Below are 12,749 nucleotides of genomic sequence, written 5' to 3' on the forward strand. Positions count from 1 at the left end.
CATACAAAATCTACATCAAGTGTACAATACTACCTTTTTTTTTTGTGAAAACACTTCAAAAATAAAACCCACCCACCCCACCCACTCTCTCCATGTAGCAACAGATACAGTAATATATTTAACACATCCCATATTTTTGAAAGGCCAGAGTCAAGAGAAAAAAAATTCAACAAAAATATTGAGAAAAAAAAAGAATTGAAATAAGACTCCAAGTATCTCCAAGTATCCAAATCCTGGGGTCAGCATCTAAAGAAAGCTCACAAACTGCTGATGTTATCTGAATTACATTATTCCAGTAGGTTTGCAAGTGTATACAACTCCAAAGCATATGAAGAAGATCCCCTACACACATTTTACACCTTTGACATTTGTCAGTGATGTTATTTTTTTGGTTATTTAAATTATTTTAAAAAATTAAATATAATTTTGTTTCCAATAAACCAAAACAAAACTACCGTACATCATCTACCATCGATAAGAGGTTAAACTGGTTTAACCCGAGCTCTAACAACTAACCCAAACTGCAAAGAAAACTGAATTAAACCGAACCGTTCTGGGTCAGGGCTGGTTCTGGACTCTCCAGGATAGAATCTGGTCCCCATCAGAACCGGTCTGGGGTCAAACTGGGGACACAAAGTTCCACTTCAAGTCCTAACTGTCAGCTGCTCCCATTGTTTTGATGTTGATTTACACTAGATGGCAGCTTTACACAATTCGTGGGCCATGACTAAGCAGCCATCATGTAAAAATGTTTTTACTTTTAACTTTTATTTCCAACAAATCTGAGGACTGAAGCTGAGTGTTTCTTCCATTTTCACTTTTTTAATAAAAGAACTAAATCCATTTCTTGAATATTAACATAAAAGGGAAAACAACGTCAAAGTAGGGTTTTATTTTTTGAAATTACATATACTTTTACAGAGCGTTGCTTTACTTTAAATTTCGAGCTGCTTTTAGTTGAATCGTGTTTTAAAATACTGCCAGCCTCAGCGCAGCTCACCGGGGTGGATTATCATCAAATTACTGGGATGAAAAAGCAAAGCTGCATTCAGGATTCAGCTGTGACTCCACACACCTGTGAAGCTGCCTGCTCCACTTTTCTGGTTGGCTGAAAACTAAAAGACGTCATTTAAAGAGGAAAAAAAAAACAACGTGCTGCGTATGTGAAGGGAAGAGTTCATCGTTCCATTTCTGAGGGATCTGTCTTAACAGATCACTAATTGAGTCCAAGCTGTGGAGAATTATTATTCTGTCATGGGCAACAGCGTGTCGGGAATCTCAGCGCTTCAAAGAGGACACCAGCCGGGTTTCCACCGACTCCAGAACACTCAGAAAGGTCAGTGACCCGGAGCCCAAACACACTTACATTCTGTATTCAGGGCAGAAATTTCATGCTGCATTTCTTCCTCTTGTCCCTGGGCTTGTGCTGCCCGGTGGTGCTGAAGAACAGCTCCCGGACCAGGCGGCAGGAGGCCCGGCCTGCTGCCGGTTCTGACGTTTTATAACTCAGGGTTTGTGTCATGTAGAGAAATAAACTGAAGGAGGTTCAGAGAGAAAGGATGTTTGCTGGTAAATAGTTTTATTTATAGGCTTATAATAGTGACTTTAATGTTATCTAGGATGTTTTCCTGAGGACAGGTCTGATCAGTAGCTGCTCATATTTTCTGCTTCTGCTTTCTCTTTTTAAGGTTTTGATTATAAAACTGTAACTTTAGACATTGGTAGAAGCTGTCAGATTCAGTGCTGCTGTTTGTTGAATCACACGACTGACTGACTGACTGACTGACTGACTGACTGACTGAAGGAATGAAGGAATGAATGAATGACTGAACTTTATAAAGATTTATTTTATTTTTTTAATGTGCCTAAATGTTCTTTTTTCCACCTCCTTACAGCCCAACATTTTATTAAAGATCTCATGTGATCTCCTAACTCTCAGGGTATGAGTTGGGAATGACTCTCAGCTACTACCACACCAACTTCTAACTCAAGATCTGAATTATACCCATTTTTGTGTTGATTTGTTGTGGCGGCCATTTTTAATTGATTTTATTTATAAAGTTCATCAGTTGTTGATGTACATCCAGTTATTACTTTCTGATCTGCCCAGAGGTTTGTGAGATATTTTGCTAAAAGACAGACACACACACACACACACACACACAGAAAGGCAATTTCATTATTGGCCACATAATTACTATATGCTGTTAGAATTACTAGTTTTATTATGAATTTTACTCTTTGATGAATTTCTTTCCATGGTTGTACTTGTATAAATGTTTTGTGTTTTTATGTCTCTGATGGAAATTAGCTCTGAGCGCTATAATCTGGTACTTTGTGATTAATGCTACTGAACATGGTGCCTGTTCAATAAACTAAATAAATCAAGGTGAGGTGACCTGTGAGGTAACCTGTCCTGATCCCGGATAAAAAGGAACAAAATAGATGGATAGATAACTCAAACCAGAAAGTGCAGAAACTAAAGCAGTTAACCTGCATGGATGAGTCAGAAACTGTAAATAATGGATGTTTTAAGAATCGGAAACCTGAGGAAAATATGGTTTGCAAATATTTCCACTACACACTGTAAATGTGATGTGTGTGCTTGTAGGTGTGTGTGTGTGTGTGTGTGTGTGTGTGTGTGTGTGTGTGTGTGTGTGTGTGTGTGTGTGTTACATAAATTAAGAGGACAGATAGAGGCAGGGGGGGAAATTAAATATTTTACCAGCCACTATTTTTTGTTGTGACAAAAAGTTATTTCATATGATGATGATGATGATGGAGGTGGGTGGAAGCAGTTGTGGTGCCCTACAAGCTGAACAACACCTCTTTCTGGACACTGCATGGAAATAACTAGACTTTTCTTATTNTGTGTGTGTGTGTGTGTGTGTGTGTGTGTGTGTGTGTGTGTGTGTGTGTGTGTGTGTGTTTTACATATACGCAGGTGGAAATGTAATAAAGTAAAGCATGTCTTCACATCTGCAGAACAAGTTCAGAAAGAAAAAAACCATCTGACATTTTTAATCAAAAACTAAATGATAAAGGAAGCTTCTTCAGGCAGACTTTTAATCCCCTGCACACCCATTCTGCTCTGGGTCTAATCTGATCACATAAAAAGCTCCACTCCCTGTCCTCCATCTCCACTCCGGTGCTTCATCAGGATAACTGAGAGAGTGGGGCCCCTGGGAGACATTTTAAAACGGAAATAACCAACACAAGTCCACAGTTTGGCCTTTTTGCATCCTCTCAACGAGCAGGAACACAAGAACAAATGTCAGACAGGAGGGGGAGAGGCAGGGCGGCGCGTGAGACGAGAGGTTATTTAATCAGGTTGCCTTGACAACCACCAAGGATGTGTGCAATAGTTCCCATGGCGACGGTTGCCAGAGCGCGAGCTCAGCAGGAGATGATGGCAGGTTGGCATGAGAAGCAGGTGACGTCACTGGGAGATGCTTCTGTTCAGCCTGTTTGGATGCTGCTCAGTGATTGGTCAGAGGTGGAACAGCGATATCTGAGGTCAGAGCTCAGCGAAGGCGAGATTGAGTCCAATCAGTCGTGTAGCAAAGCCCCCTCCCCCACAGCTTCTGCTTCAGCAGAACATTAATCTGCTTTCAGCTGAATAACATGCTGACTCAGCTTCATGTGATGATCTGCAGTTTCCACGTCTTTTCTTACATAAAACACAAATCTACTACTCTGCAGTTTCATGCCACAGTTATATATGCCTATGGTTGTCTTTTATGAACAGTTAATCATCAGTACAAAATAACAAAACATCAATTTCTGAACCAAAGTTAAGACTGACCGTTGAACTCCATGAAAATCTGGATCATCAGTGGATTTAATGTAAAGTTACAAAAACATCAACCTTTTCTCCACAGTGGGTTTTTTTTTTCTTATTGAAACATAGGTATAAAAAATACAGTGCAATTGTGGCAAGATTTCCTCAAAGAACTCTTTGTATTTCAAGTTTACCTGCATGTTTTTATGCACACTTTCCCAGCAGTTGATAGTGTGGAGCTTCATCAGTAAGCTCTGAATCTGTGGAGGTAAAGGACAAGTGAGTGTTGACAGAATCAGCTGCTCAGACTGAGGGGCAAACAGGTCAAATAATGGGGATTACAGGTGGGATTATTTGAGGGAGACCCTAGTTACGCTCAGCAGGTAATCATGTAGACTATAACTTTACTGATATTGAGCTAAAATTTGGTGGGAGTAGCTGAGAGTCATCCCCAACACACTGAGCACAGAGATCACAAAATCTTTGTTTAAAACTTTTCCATGCAAGGCAGCAGGAAAAATGTCTTTTCTTTTTTTATAAATTGCTGCTTTTTTGCTGTGTATATTTGTCCAAGCATGCACAGTGATGCAGAAAACAGCACAAAGAAACTAAAACAGCCGAACTGATGTAAAAGCTTTGTTGGCAGTAAACCAGAGTGTGGAAGAAAAGATTAAATTAAAATTAAACAGATTTTTCTTTTACATCATTCTGATTTCTGAATCCTGTTTGTGTCCACGGGGGGCTGCAGTTTATCTCCAGAGAGGCAGAATACACAAAGGAGTTGTTTTTTTTTCAGGGCATGCAAACAATTATTTACAGCAAAACAGGATAATCCATCAAAGAAAGACGTGTTTAACACCATGCATGTTAACGAGCATGTGGCTAACTACAATAAAATTAGTTTGCAGCCTGTAACATTTATCATCATCATCAAGTTGTTTTATTTTCTTATATTTCTCCACATTGCTGCAAACACCCCTCAAAAGATGCCTATTAAAACTTTTGCATCTGTTTAAAAATATATTTCTAACAAGTGATAATTTAAAGGGTTTCCATTTTGTTTTTAAAACATTAAACCCCCCTTTGTGACTTAAAGGTTGTGTTAGTCAGTGAAACGCTAACTAGCAGCAGGAAATGTTGATGTGGAAACAGTTTTATATTTGCTGTCATGAATCGGTTCGTTGCCTCGAGGAGCCGGTCGGTGCATCATCAGGTTTTCATTAGTGCCCGCTGACAGGAGACTCCACGATGATATGAGCTCTGGTACCAGTTCTGCTGCTCTCTTCATCCACCTTCTGAAAACATTCATGCAGTTATTCAAAAATCCTGTTCAAGCTACTGATCTGCAGATCTGGTGTCTGTTTCTGCTTTCTGATGACAGACAACTTTATTAATCCCCAGAGGGGAGATTGGATCGTCACAGCAGCAACACGGAGTAGAAACAGGTGCAGAACACCGCGATGTAGGACACGGTGCAAAGACTGCACAATGTCAAACTGGTACAAATAATCACTGTTAATCACTCAAAATGCAGTTAATAAATCCAACACTGCTGATGTCATGAGGCAGAGAAGTTGAAGTTTAACTGCAGTAAGCAGGAAACATTTCCTGTCCCACTCTTTGGAACAGCAGGGTTGGAGTAGTCTGATGCTGAAGCTGCTCTTCAGATTATCGACAGTTTTGTGCAGAGGGTTGGGGGTCACTGTCCTTGATGGACCACAGGTTTGCCAGCATCCTGTCCTCAATCATCTCAACCAGAGCGACGAGCTTTGAGCCCACAGCAGACTCCACCTTTCTGGTGACTTTTTCCAGTCTGTTGGTGCCCTTTACTTTGATGCCTACCCCCCAGAGCACTGCAGCAACGAAGATGGTGCTCACCAGTTTTGGAGCATCTTCTTTCACACATGATCTGAGTCTCCTCAGGAAGTAAAGCAGGCTCATTCTCTTCCTGTGCACTGCATCAATGTTGGTGGACCACTGCAAGTTGTTGTCCAGATGGACGCCCAGGTCTCCACATCTGTTCCTCTGATGCAGACTGGAGAAGGTGTGGGCCTGTCCTTTCTGAAGACAATCACCAGTTCCTTCTTCTTCTCCACGTTCAGCTGCAAGTGGTTCTTCCTGCTCCACCTCACAAAGCGGTCCCTGTACTCATCCTCCGTCAACACAGCCCACAAAGGCCATGCCATCAGAGTCTTTCTGCAGATGACACGAGTCAGTGCAGTACCTAAGGTCTGTGTGGCCTTCAGCAGCCTGGGCTGGATGGTGTTGAAGGCATCTGAGAAGTCAAAGAACTTGATGAGTACTGTGGTGTTGGGTCTGTCCAAGAAGGAGTTTGCCGTCTGCAGCAAGCGTATGATGCAAACTGCAGGGGGGGGTTAATAATCCGCTTCATACTAAACAACATGCTATATGGTAATTTAGAGTTTCTGCTAAATGAGAGCAGCAAAAGTTGAAGTTTGGCAACACTTCTTGAAGACATTAATACTTCTGTTTAACTTAATGAGCTTTGGAGTTTAGATGGAAAAAGAAACTTTTAGTCATGTGAACTCTTGACAATCAGAACTAAGTGCATGCAGTCTTTGGGGAATGATCATTAAATGAAATTATACTCTATTTGTTTTGAAATTAGGGGACTGTGGACCATATTTCAAAAACTGCACAGCAGAATGGAGATATGAGACACTAATAGTATTCCCATGAAAGAATTCAGGAAACATTTGAAGCCTTTTCTCCACCTCGTTCTGCTGCGGTGACCTCTCTTTTCCCGAGCTGCCTTTGTAACATGACACTATCAGCCCAGCTGCAGAACATCTTTCTCACCTGCACAAACCCAGAGAGGAGCATTGTCATTCCTGTGAGGATTCCTGCTCCTTTAATGCAGCATTCTGTCTTTGTGTATGTAAATAAAAACACCATGAACACATCGGGTTAGACTGTGTGTCATCTTTACACGAGACAACAGAAAGGTGAGGAGCTTTTCTTCATTAATGCAGTCTGAACAGCTTCAGGGTGTTTGGATGATGATGGATCGTTTCGCACCTGAAAACAACTTGTTCCACTAAAATTCATCTGATTCATGGATTATCAGAAATACAGGCTGACATTGATGAAGAGTTGCACTTTTTATTCCAAGAACAGCATAACTCTGATAAATGTTTTCACATAGTTTCTTACTTCAATGACAATATTTGTTTTCTCTCCTTCATGTGTGGTAACCAGCTCTGAATGCATCGACTTCCCTGCTATAAAGATGCACATGATGACAGATGTGTGTTTTAATGGTGCTTATAGGGGAGAAATGAGCAGCCAGGCTGTGTTTTCTGTAGCTCTGGAGACCTGAAGGGAAATAATTGAGTCTGGGGTATTTTGGGGGAACCAGCTCATTTGGCTAATGTCACCAAAATCAGCCGGATCTGAAACAGCTCTTCAGTGAGTTCTGCTTCTAAAGAGCCGACTCTGAACCGGACCCATCACTAGTTGGGCTGCATGCATTGTTTGAATTAATACCAAATTAATTTGTTGTAATTGCTGAATTGATTTTCATGTAACAGTGAAATACTGCAGTGCAAGTTGCTCATGTGGCAAACCTAGAAGCCTGAAAACGGTTCTGAGTGCATTAAACTCAGAGGAGAAACTTTGAATTCTCTTTGCTGCGTGAAATGACTTCAGTGAGTTTAAAGGTAACGTTTCCTGTGGTGCTAATGTTTCTTAATTAATGATTAAATTATACGTATCATGAGCTGCCCTGCAGAGAAGCTGCTGGAAAATAAAAACCTTGTCCTTACAACCTGATGTCAAGATAAAAAGAGAGAGAGTTTGATTTCTGTGTGGTTTTCTGTGCAGACGCTCAGGATCAAACAGAGCCTGATTGCAGACTTTTGGAATGGGAGCCATAAATGTTGGCAGCATGAAGAGAGATGCTCTATGTTGGTCTGCATGTGAGCACAAGAAGGGATTATTTTCACATTAAATGAGGAAACATGTTTGCATGTCGTTGCACGCAGGAAAAAGCTAAAATGCTGCTTTGTTAGGAAAATTATAACAAGGAAAAGATAAGAACATGACAACAAAATCTGATGCAACAACTGCAGCAGTTTCTCTACATCATGTTAAAGAAATGAATTTGTTGTTGTTTACAACAAACACCTGATTATGTCCCCTGTTAACTATGTTTATCTTTTAACAAGATACAGGAAGTGTATGTCAAAAAGATCTTTTTTGTTTGATTGACTATTCTGCACAAAGTTCCACTAAAATGATATTTACACTCTTTTTTTTCCTACTTCATGTTTCATTTCTTGAAGAAAAACGACAGTTGAGAACTTTTATTTATGTTTTTTATAAAAGTTGTATGAGACCTGGTGTGATGTTGTGTTTGTGGAATATTTATGGCACATTTGGGTGTGTGAGGTGACTTTTACTCCACTTCCTCGATAATTAACTCTGAGCACACACAGCAGGCTGTTTGTTCCCCTAATGCAGAACGATGCCATTAAATCGCATCTGTCATTGTGTGTAAAAGCAGGTAATGTTCAGAGTTTTATGGAGGAAAGTAAACACATTTTGGGGACTTGGACAGTTATGAGGCAGCTGACCATAAAAGGTAATTTGTCCTAGATGCAAAACAGGTCAGAAATGGACTTTAAAAAGTCAGGATTTAAATCAACCCTAACTAGCTGAACTGAATTTAACCCTTTATTGTTACAGAGGCATTACTGACCGTATGAACACACGTCCTGCTTTCAGACATGTTCACAAACCTCCCCACAGCCTGCTCATCTGCAGAGCTGCTGTCAGGAATCTGATGGGATAATCTCAGCGTCCATGTGACGGAGAGATTACATATTTATTTGGGGGAAGTTTTTGTCCTGCCGTTACCATCTGGCGCTTGTAATGCGGTCACGGCACACTCACATGAGCTCTGTGGAGACGGGAAACGACGACAGCCTGTGTGAGGGAAGGACACACAAAGTAAAGTTAGGAAGGAGGTGAAATAATACCTTTAATATTTAATATTATTGTTTTCATTTTTTGTGTTGTGATTTTAGGATGAGAGGAACCCAAGAATGTAGACAGGCATGAGGAGCTTCAGCAAAAATAACAAATCTTTACTGAAGAAAAGAAAATGGCAGATGTGGTAGCAAAACATGAGGAGAACACACAAGAAAGGAGGACCAGGGAACAGGCAGAGATGAGAGCTAATGGAACAGGATGTATGGGCGGAGCTGATGAGGAAGTTGGACACAGGTGACTGATTACAGGTAAAGTGGGTGTGGCTTCCTGACATCGAAGGAGGTGGCAGATAACAGGGAGGCACAGGCAGCAAAACCAAAGAAGAAAACGTTACAACGCCACGTTCTGAACTACAACCACAGATGTGTCCGTGTTTTGGATTTACTTCATTTAAAATTTGTCAACAGGCATCTATTTGAAAAACCTTTAAATTATGAAATGGGTTCAGCATTCAAATTCAAATTTAAATTCAAAAAAACTTTATTAATCCCAAAGGGAAATTAAATGTTGTTGTAGCTCATAATCCTGGTTTAGTTAAAGAGTTGTTATAGATGCTGATGGCATGATGAGGCTTCTTTACTCTGCTGGGGGTCATCCTTCAAGAGTTATTAACTTATTACTAATATTTACTTACTTCCAGAGCATCAGCGTCAGCTGTGATGCTAATCTAGTTGAAAACTGTCTGCCTATTAGGCTTTGGTTGTTGTTGTTCTGCAGGGGTCACCACAGCGAGCAAACCTCCCTGACTCAACCTGGGCTCAAAGCTGCAGCCTCAGGGTTACAAGATCGCAGCACTCACCACCGAGCTGCCACAGCTATCGTATTCAGCCTCGGTAAAAACACAAATATGAGCATCCTTCAGTAGGACATATTTAAGGTGGCATCTCACTCAGCTGTGACTGTTGGACACTGGTTGGTGGCCTACTGGAGTACATTACAGACATTTTTTTTTCAATAATTATTATTTATCATCAGTGTGGTTTATTCTCCCAGAGCCCCCATGCAGGTGTCAGCTCTAACACTCTTAAGATGGGTTTGAGTCTCCCACAAGAGCTCTGTGACTACGTTAGGAGAAAATGTTTGAGGATGTTCAGATCTTTGGTGACTTCGCTGCGAGCCTCTGTGATTCATGGATGGAAACTGAGCTGCTACAAATGTTGTGAGTTAGTGAGATGCCACCTTTAGGTTCTGTGATCCTCATGACTTCGGGATTTTGTTTTACCTCTGCTGAATCCTCACGCTTCTCTTTCAGAACAAAAACACAGACGTCTTCATGTCGTCTTCCATCTTGATGACAGGAAACTGATACACAGGTCTGAGCTTTGGGAACAAGAGAAAAACATGTCCCCGAAAAGTTTTTCAATCTTCTTATCTCTGCTTTTGTCCCAGAAGAGCAGATGAACAGATTAGCTGCAGGTGATATCTGTGGTGGCCTCTCCTGTGTCTAATTAAAAGACTTGTTTTGGAAAGTACACATGAAGCAGTAATTTAGGCCATTTTCATTCTGTGCCGTGCCTTCTCTTTGGAACAGGAACAACACTGTTAAGAACTTCATTTTCTTTTAATCTCACTTCAGCTCAGCCCAAAGCCTGGAGGATTTAAACGCAACATAAAACCCGCCTCGGGAAGAATGACCAGCACAGACTGTAAACGAGATCAGTGAGAGGAATGAGAGGTGAGAGCCACAAAAGTGGATAAAAGAAAGCTCTGGTAATCAGTCTCACCGTCTAAAAGTCTATTTTTGCCAAATATAAGTCAATGAGTGCCAAGAAGGACACACTTTGCTGATTCCTACAGAGAATGCTTGGAAACCATTTAACCAGCAGGATTCCTGATTGATGGCGCCAAAGTCCATGCAAAAAGATTCATGTGTTTCCTCATGCAACAGCTGTCCCGTATAAATCTAATGTAACGAACAATAAACAGCCCATCATGATGGGAACTGCTGTTTAGAAGTCTGAGGGATCTGCTCTGTGAGGAATTACAACCACATGTAAGACGAGGGAGAGCAGCGGGAAACAATGACTTTGCTCATAAAATGTTTGTGTTTTTAGTCACTTGGTGGCCGTAAAATGGAACGATGTGCCACACTGATTCAAACGAACACATCGGAACCACTGTTTTCACAACATTTTGGACTTGTTCTCGTCAGGATGGCCCTTTAAACACTGAAGAGCTTCTGTGACCTGTCGATGCAAGGTCAGCTCAGCAAAGTGACTTAAAGCAGACATCCTGCTCTGGTCATGAGTAACAGATTCCAGTCATCACTTCTCATAAACAGCTGTGCAATTAGTTCCACCGAGAGTTGCTTTACAAACGCTGCAAAATGCAATGTGCACTTTTATTTTTTTAATCAAAGTCTCAGCAACATTCTTCAGTGAATCATTTCTTGTGTTATATTTCGAAATGCAAGTTGCAATAAAAAGTGTTTTGCCTTTTAGCTTCACAGTAAATTTGTCTCTTTTTAGAGGTTTTAGGACTGTGTCATTGGGTTCTATGTGTTATAAAGGTTTAAGAACTTCATCAAATCTTTATGTTTTCTGACCAAACTGGACCAAATACTGAAAATATTCCCTGACTGAGCGACCTTCAACTGTTTGATCGAAACTATGAGTTTGTTACTATATGAGAAGACTTAGCAAGAAGTTGGGATTACCTTTTTACAAACTTAAATGAAAAAAGCAATATCAAATATAAATATGAAAAATGCAGTCTTCGTTTCTGAAAAGATTAGCCTCTGGAACGACCCTGCTGGAACCATCACTCCTCACCTTCACATTTTGCAGCAGTGGATCGAGCTGAAACGGTATTTTCAGCTCCTCAGCTCCACAGACAATAAGGTATTTTTTTACAATGATCCAGCCCAAGGCCAAGCGTGACTGAGAGATATTAAAGCAGAGTGACAGATCTAATTATCACCTCTCCACTTCTGCTCCAGCTCTGATGAAGAGTTCTACATTAAACAAGACGTCCTGTGCCCTCCAACCAGCTCCCACCTTTGCTAATAACTAAGAGTGTAGTTATCTGGAAACCTGCTGGGGGTACAGCTCAAAATAGGTGGGAAGAGATGTGCAATAAGGTTGGATTTATGAAAGCAGGAGATCATCATTATTCCAGTGCTTGCTGCAAGACTGCAACAGTACTCTCATCATTTCTCATTTTTACCAGTCTTTTCTCATATGTCTCACGTAACAACCAATTTTCATCCAGTCTTTCCTTCTTCATGCTCATGTTGCTCCAGATGGGGCTCCAGAGGCGGCTCTGAATGGGAGGTTTTGTTTGTGCACGCTCGCCAAAAGGAGCACCCAGATAATACCAGCTACAGGAGAGCCACTCCGCCGACCTCCTGCCACTTAGCATCTGCCGACAGATTCCCTTTCACTCGCGGTCAAATCACTTAGACAGAGGCAGCAGACCTTATTCTGCTGACAGGATGTTGCGTTGATCTGGATCATTGATAGATTTGTTGTCCAGCTCAGATTACTAACCTCCTGTCTGTTGTCTTGTTTCTATTTGTGTCAGTGTAGGACTAACCATCATGGGCATGGCTTAACTGGACTAACGAACTGGGAGAGGACTGTTTAGGTTCCAGCGAGATGCTCTTCCTTCCAGGGGATCAGTTTGGTCAATCATCAGCCACCATTTTAAAATCTCTTAAATTGAAGTTAAAATGTTGAGCCTAATAACAAACATTATTTTTTTCTTTGTATGTCTGTTTGTTTTGGTTAAATACCGTGTGTTTTCTCTATTATCTCAAAATGGCTTTTTACATTTCACCTTTCAGCCAAATCTTAAGGTTCTTTAGAGGCTGGTAATCTTTTAATTTCTGCTCTAAACCCGGTCCTGTTAGGAGCTCTAAACCCGGTCCTGTTGGAGCTCTAAACCCGGTCCTATTGGAGTTCTAAACCTGGTCCTGTTAGGAGCTCTAAACCCGGTCCTGTTGGAGCTCTAAACC

The 12,749-nt window shown here is 41.0% G+C and overlaps 1 protein-coding gene across 1 annotated transcript in view; it reads left to right on the plus strand.

Annotated features, from left to right (window-relative positions):
• Positions 1–1,241: 1,241 nt before the first annotated feature.
• neurl1aa (neuralized E3 ubiquitin protein ligase 1Aa) overlaps positions 1,242–12,749 on the plus strand; it is a 48,071-nt gene continuing 36,563 nt past the window's right edge. Inside the window, exon 1 of the mRNA XM_037974969.1 lies at positions 1,242–1,336. Coding sequence (XP_037830897.1) covers positions 1,255–1,336 — 82 coding nt within the window. The 5' untranslated portion in view covers positions 1,242–1,254. The remainder of the gene's footprint in view (positions 1,337–12,749) is intronic.

This window comes from Kryptolebias marmoratus, linkage group LG3 (assembly GCF_001649575.2).
Source record: "Kryptolebias marmoratus isolate JLee-2015 linkage group LG3, ASM164957v2, whole genome shotgun sequence".
NCBI lineage: Eukaryota > Metazoa > Chordata > Actinopteri > Cyprinodontiformes > Rivulidae > Kryptolebias > Kryptolebias marmoratus.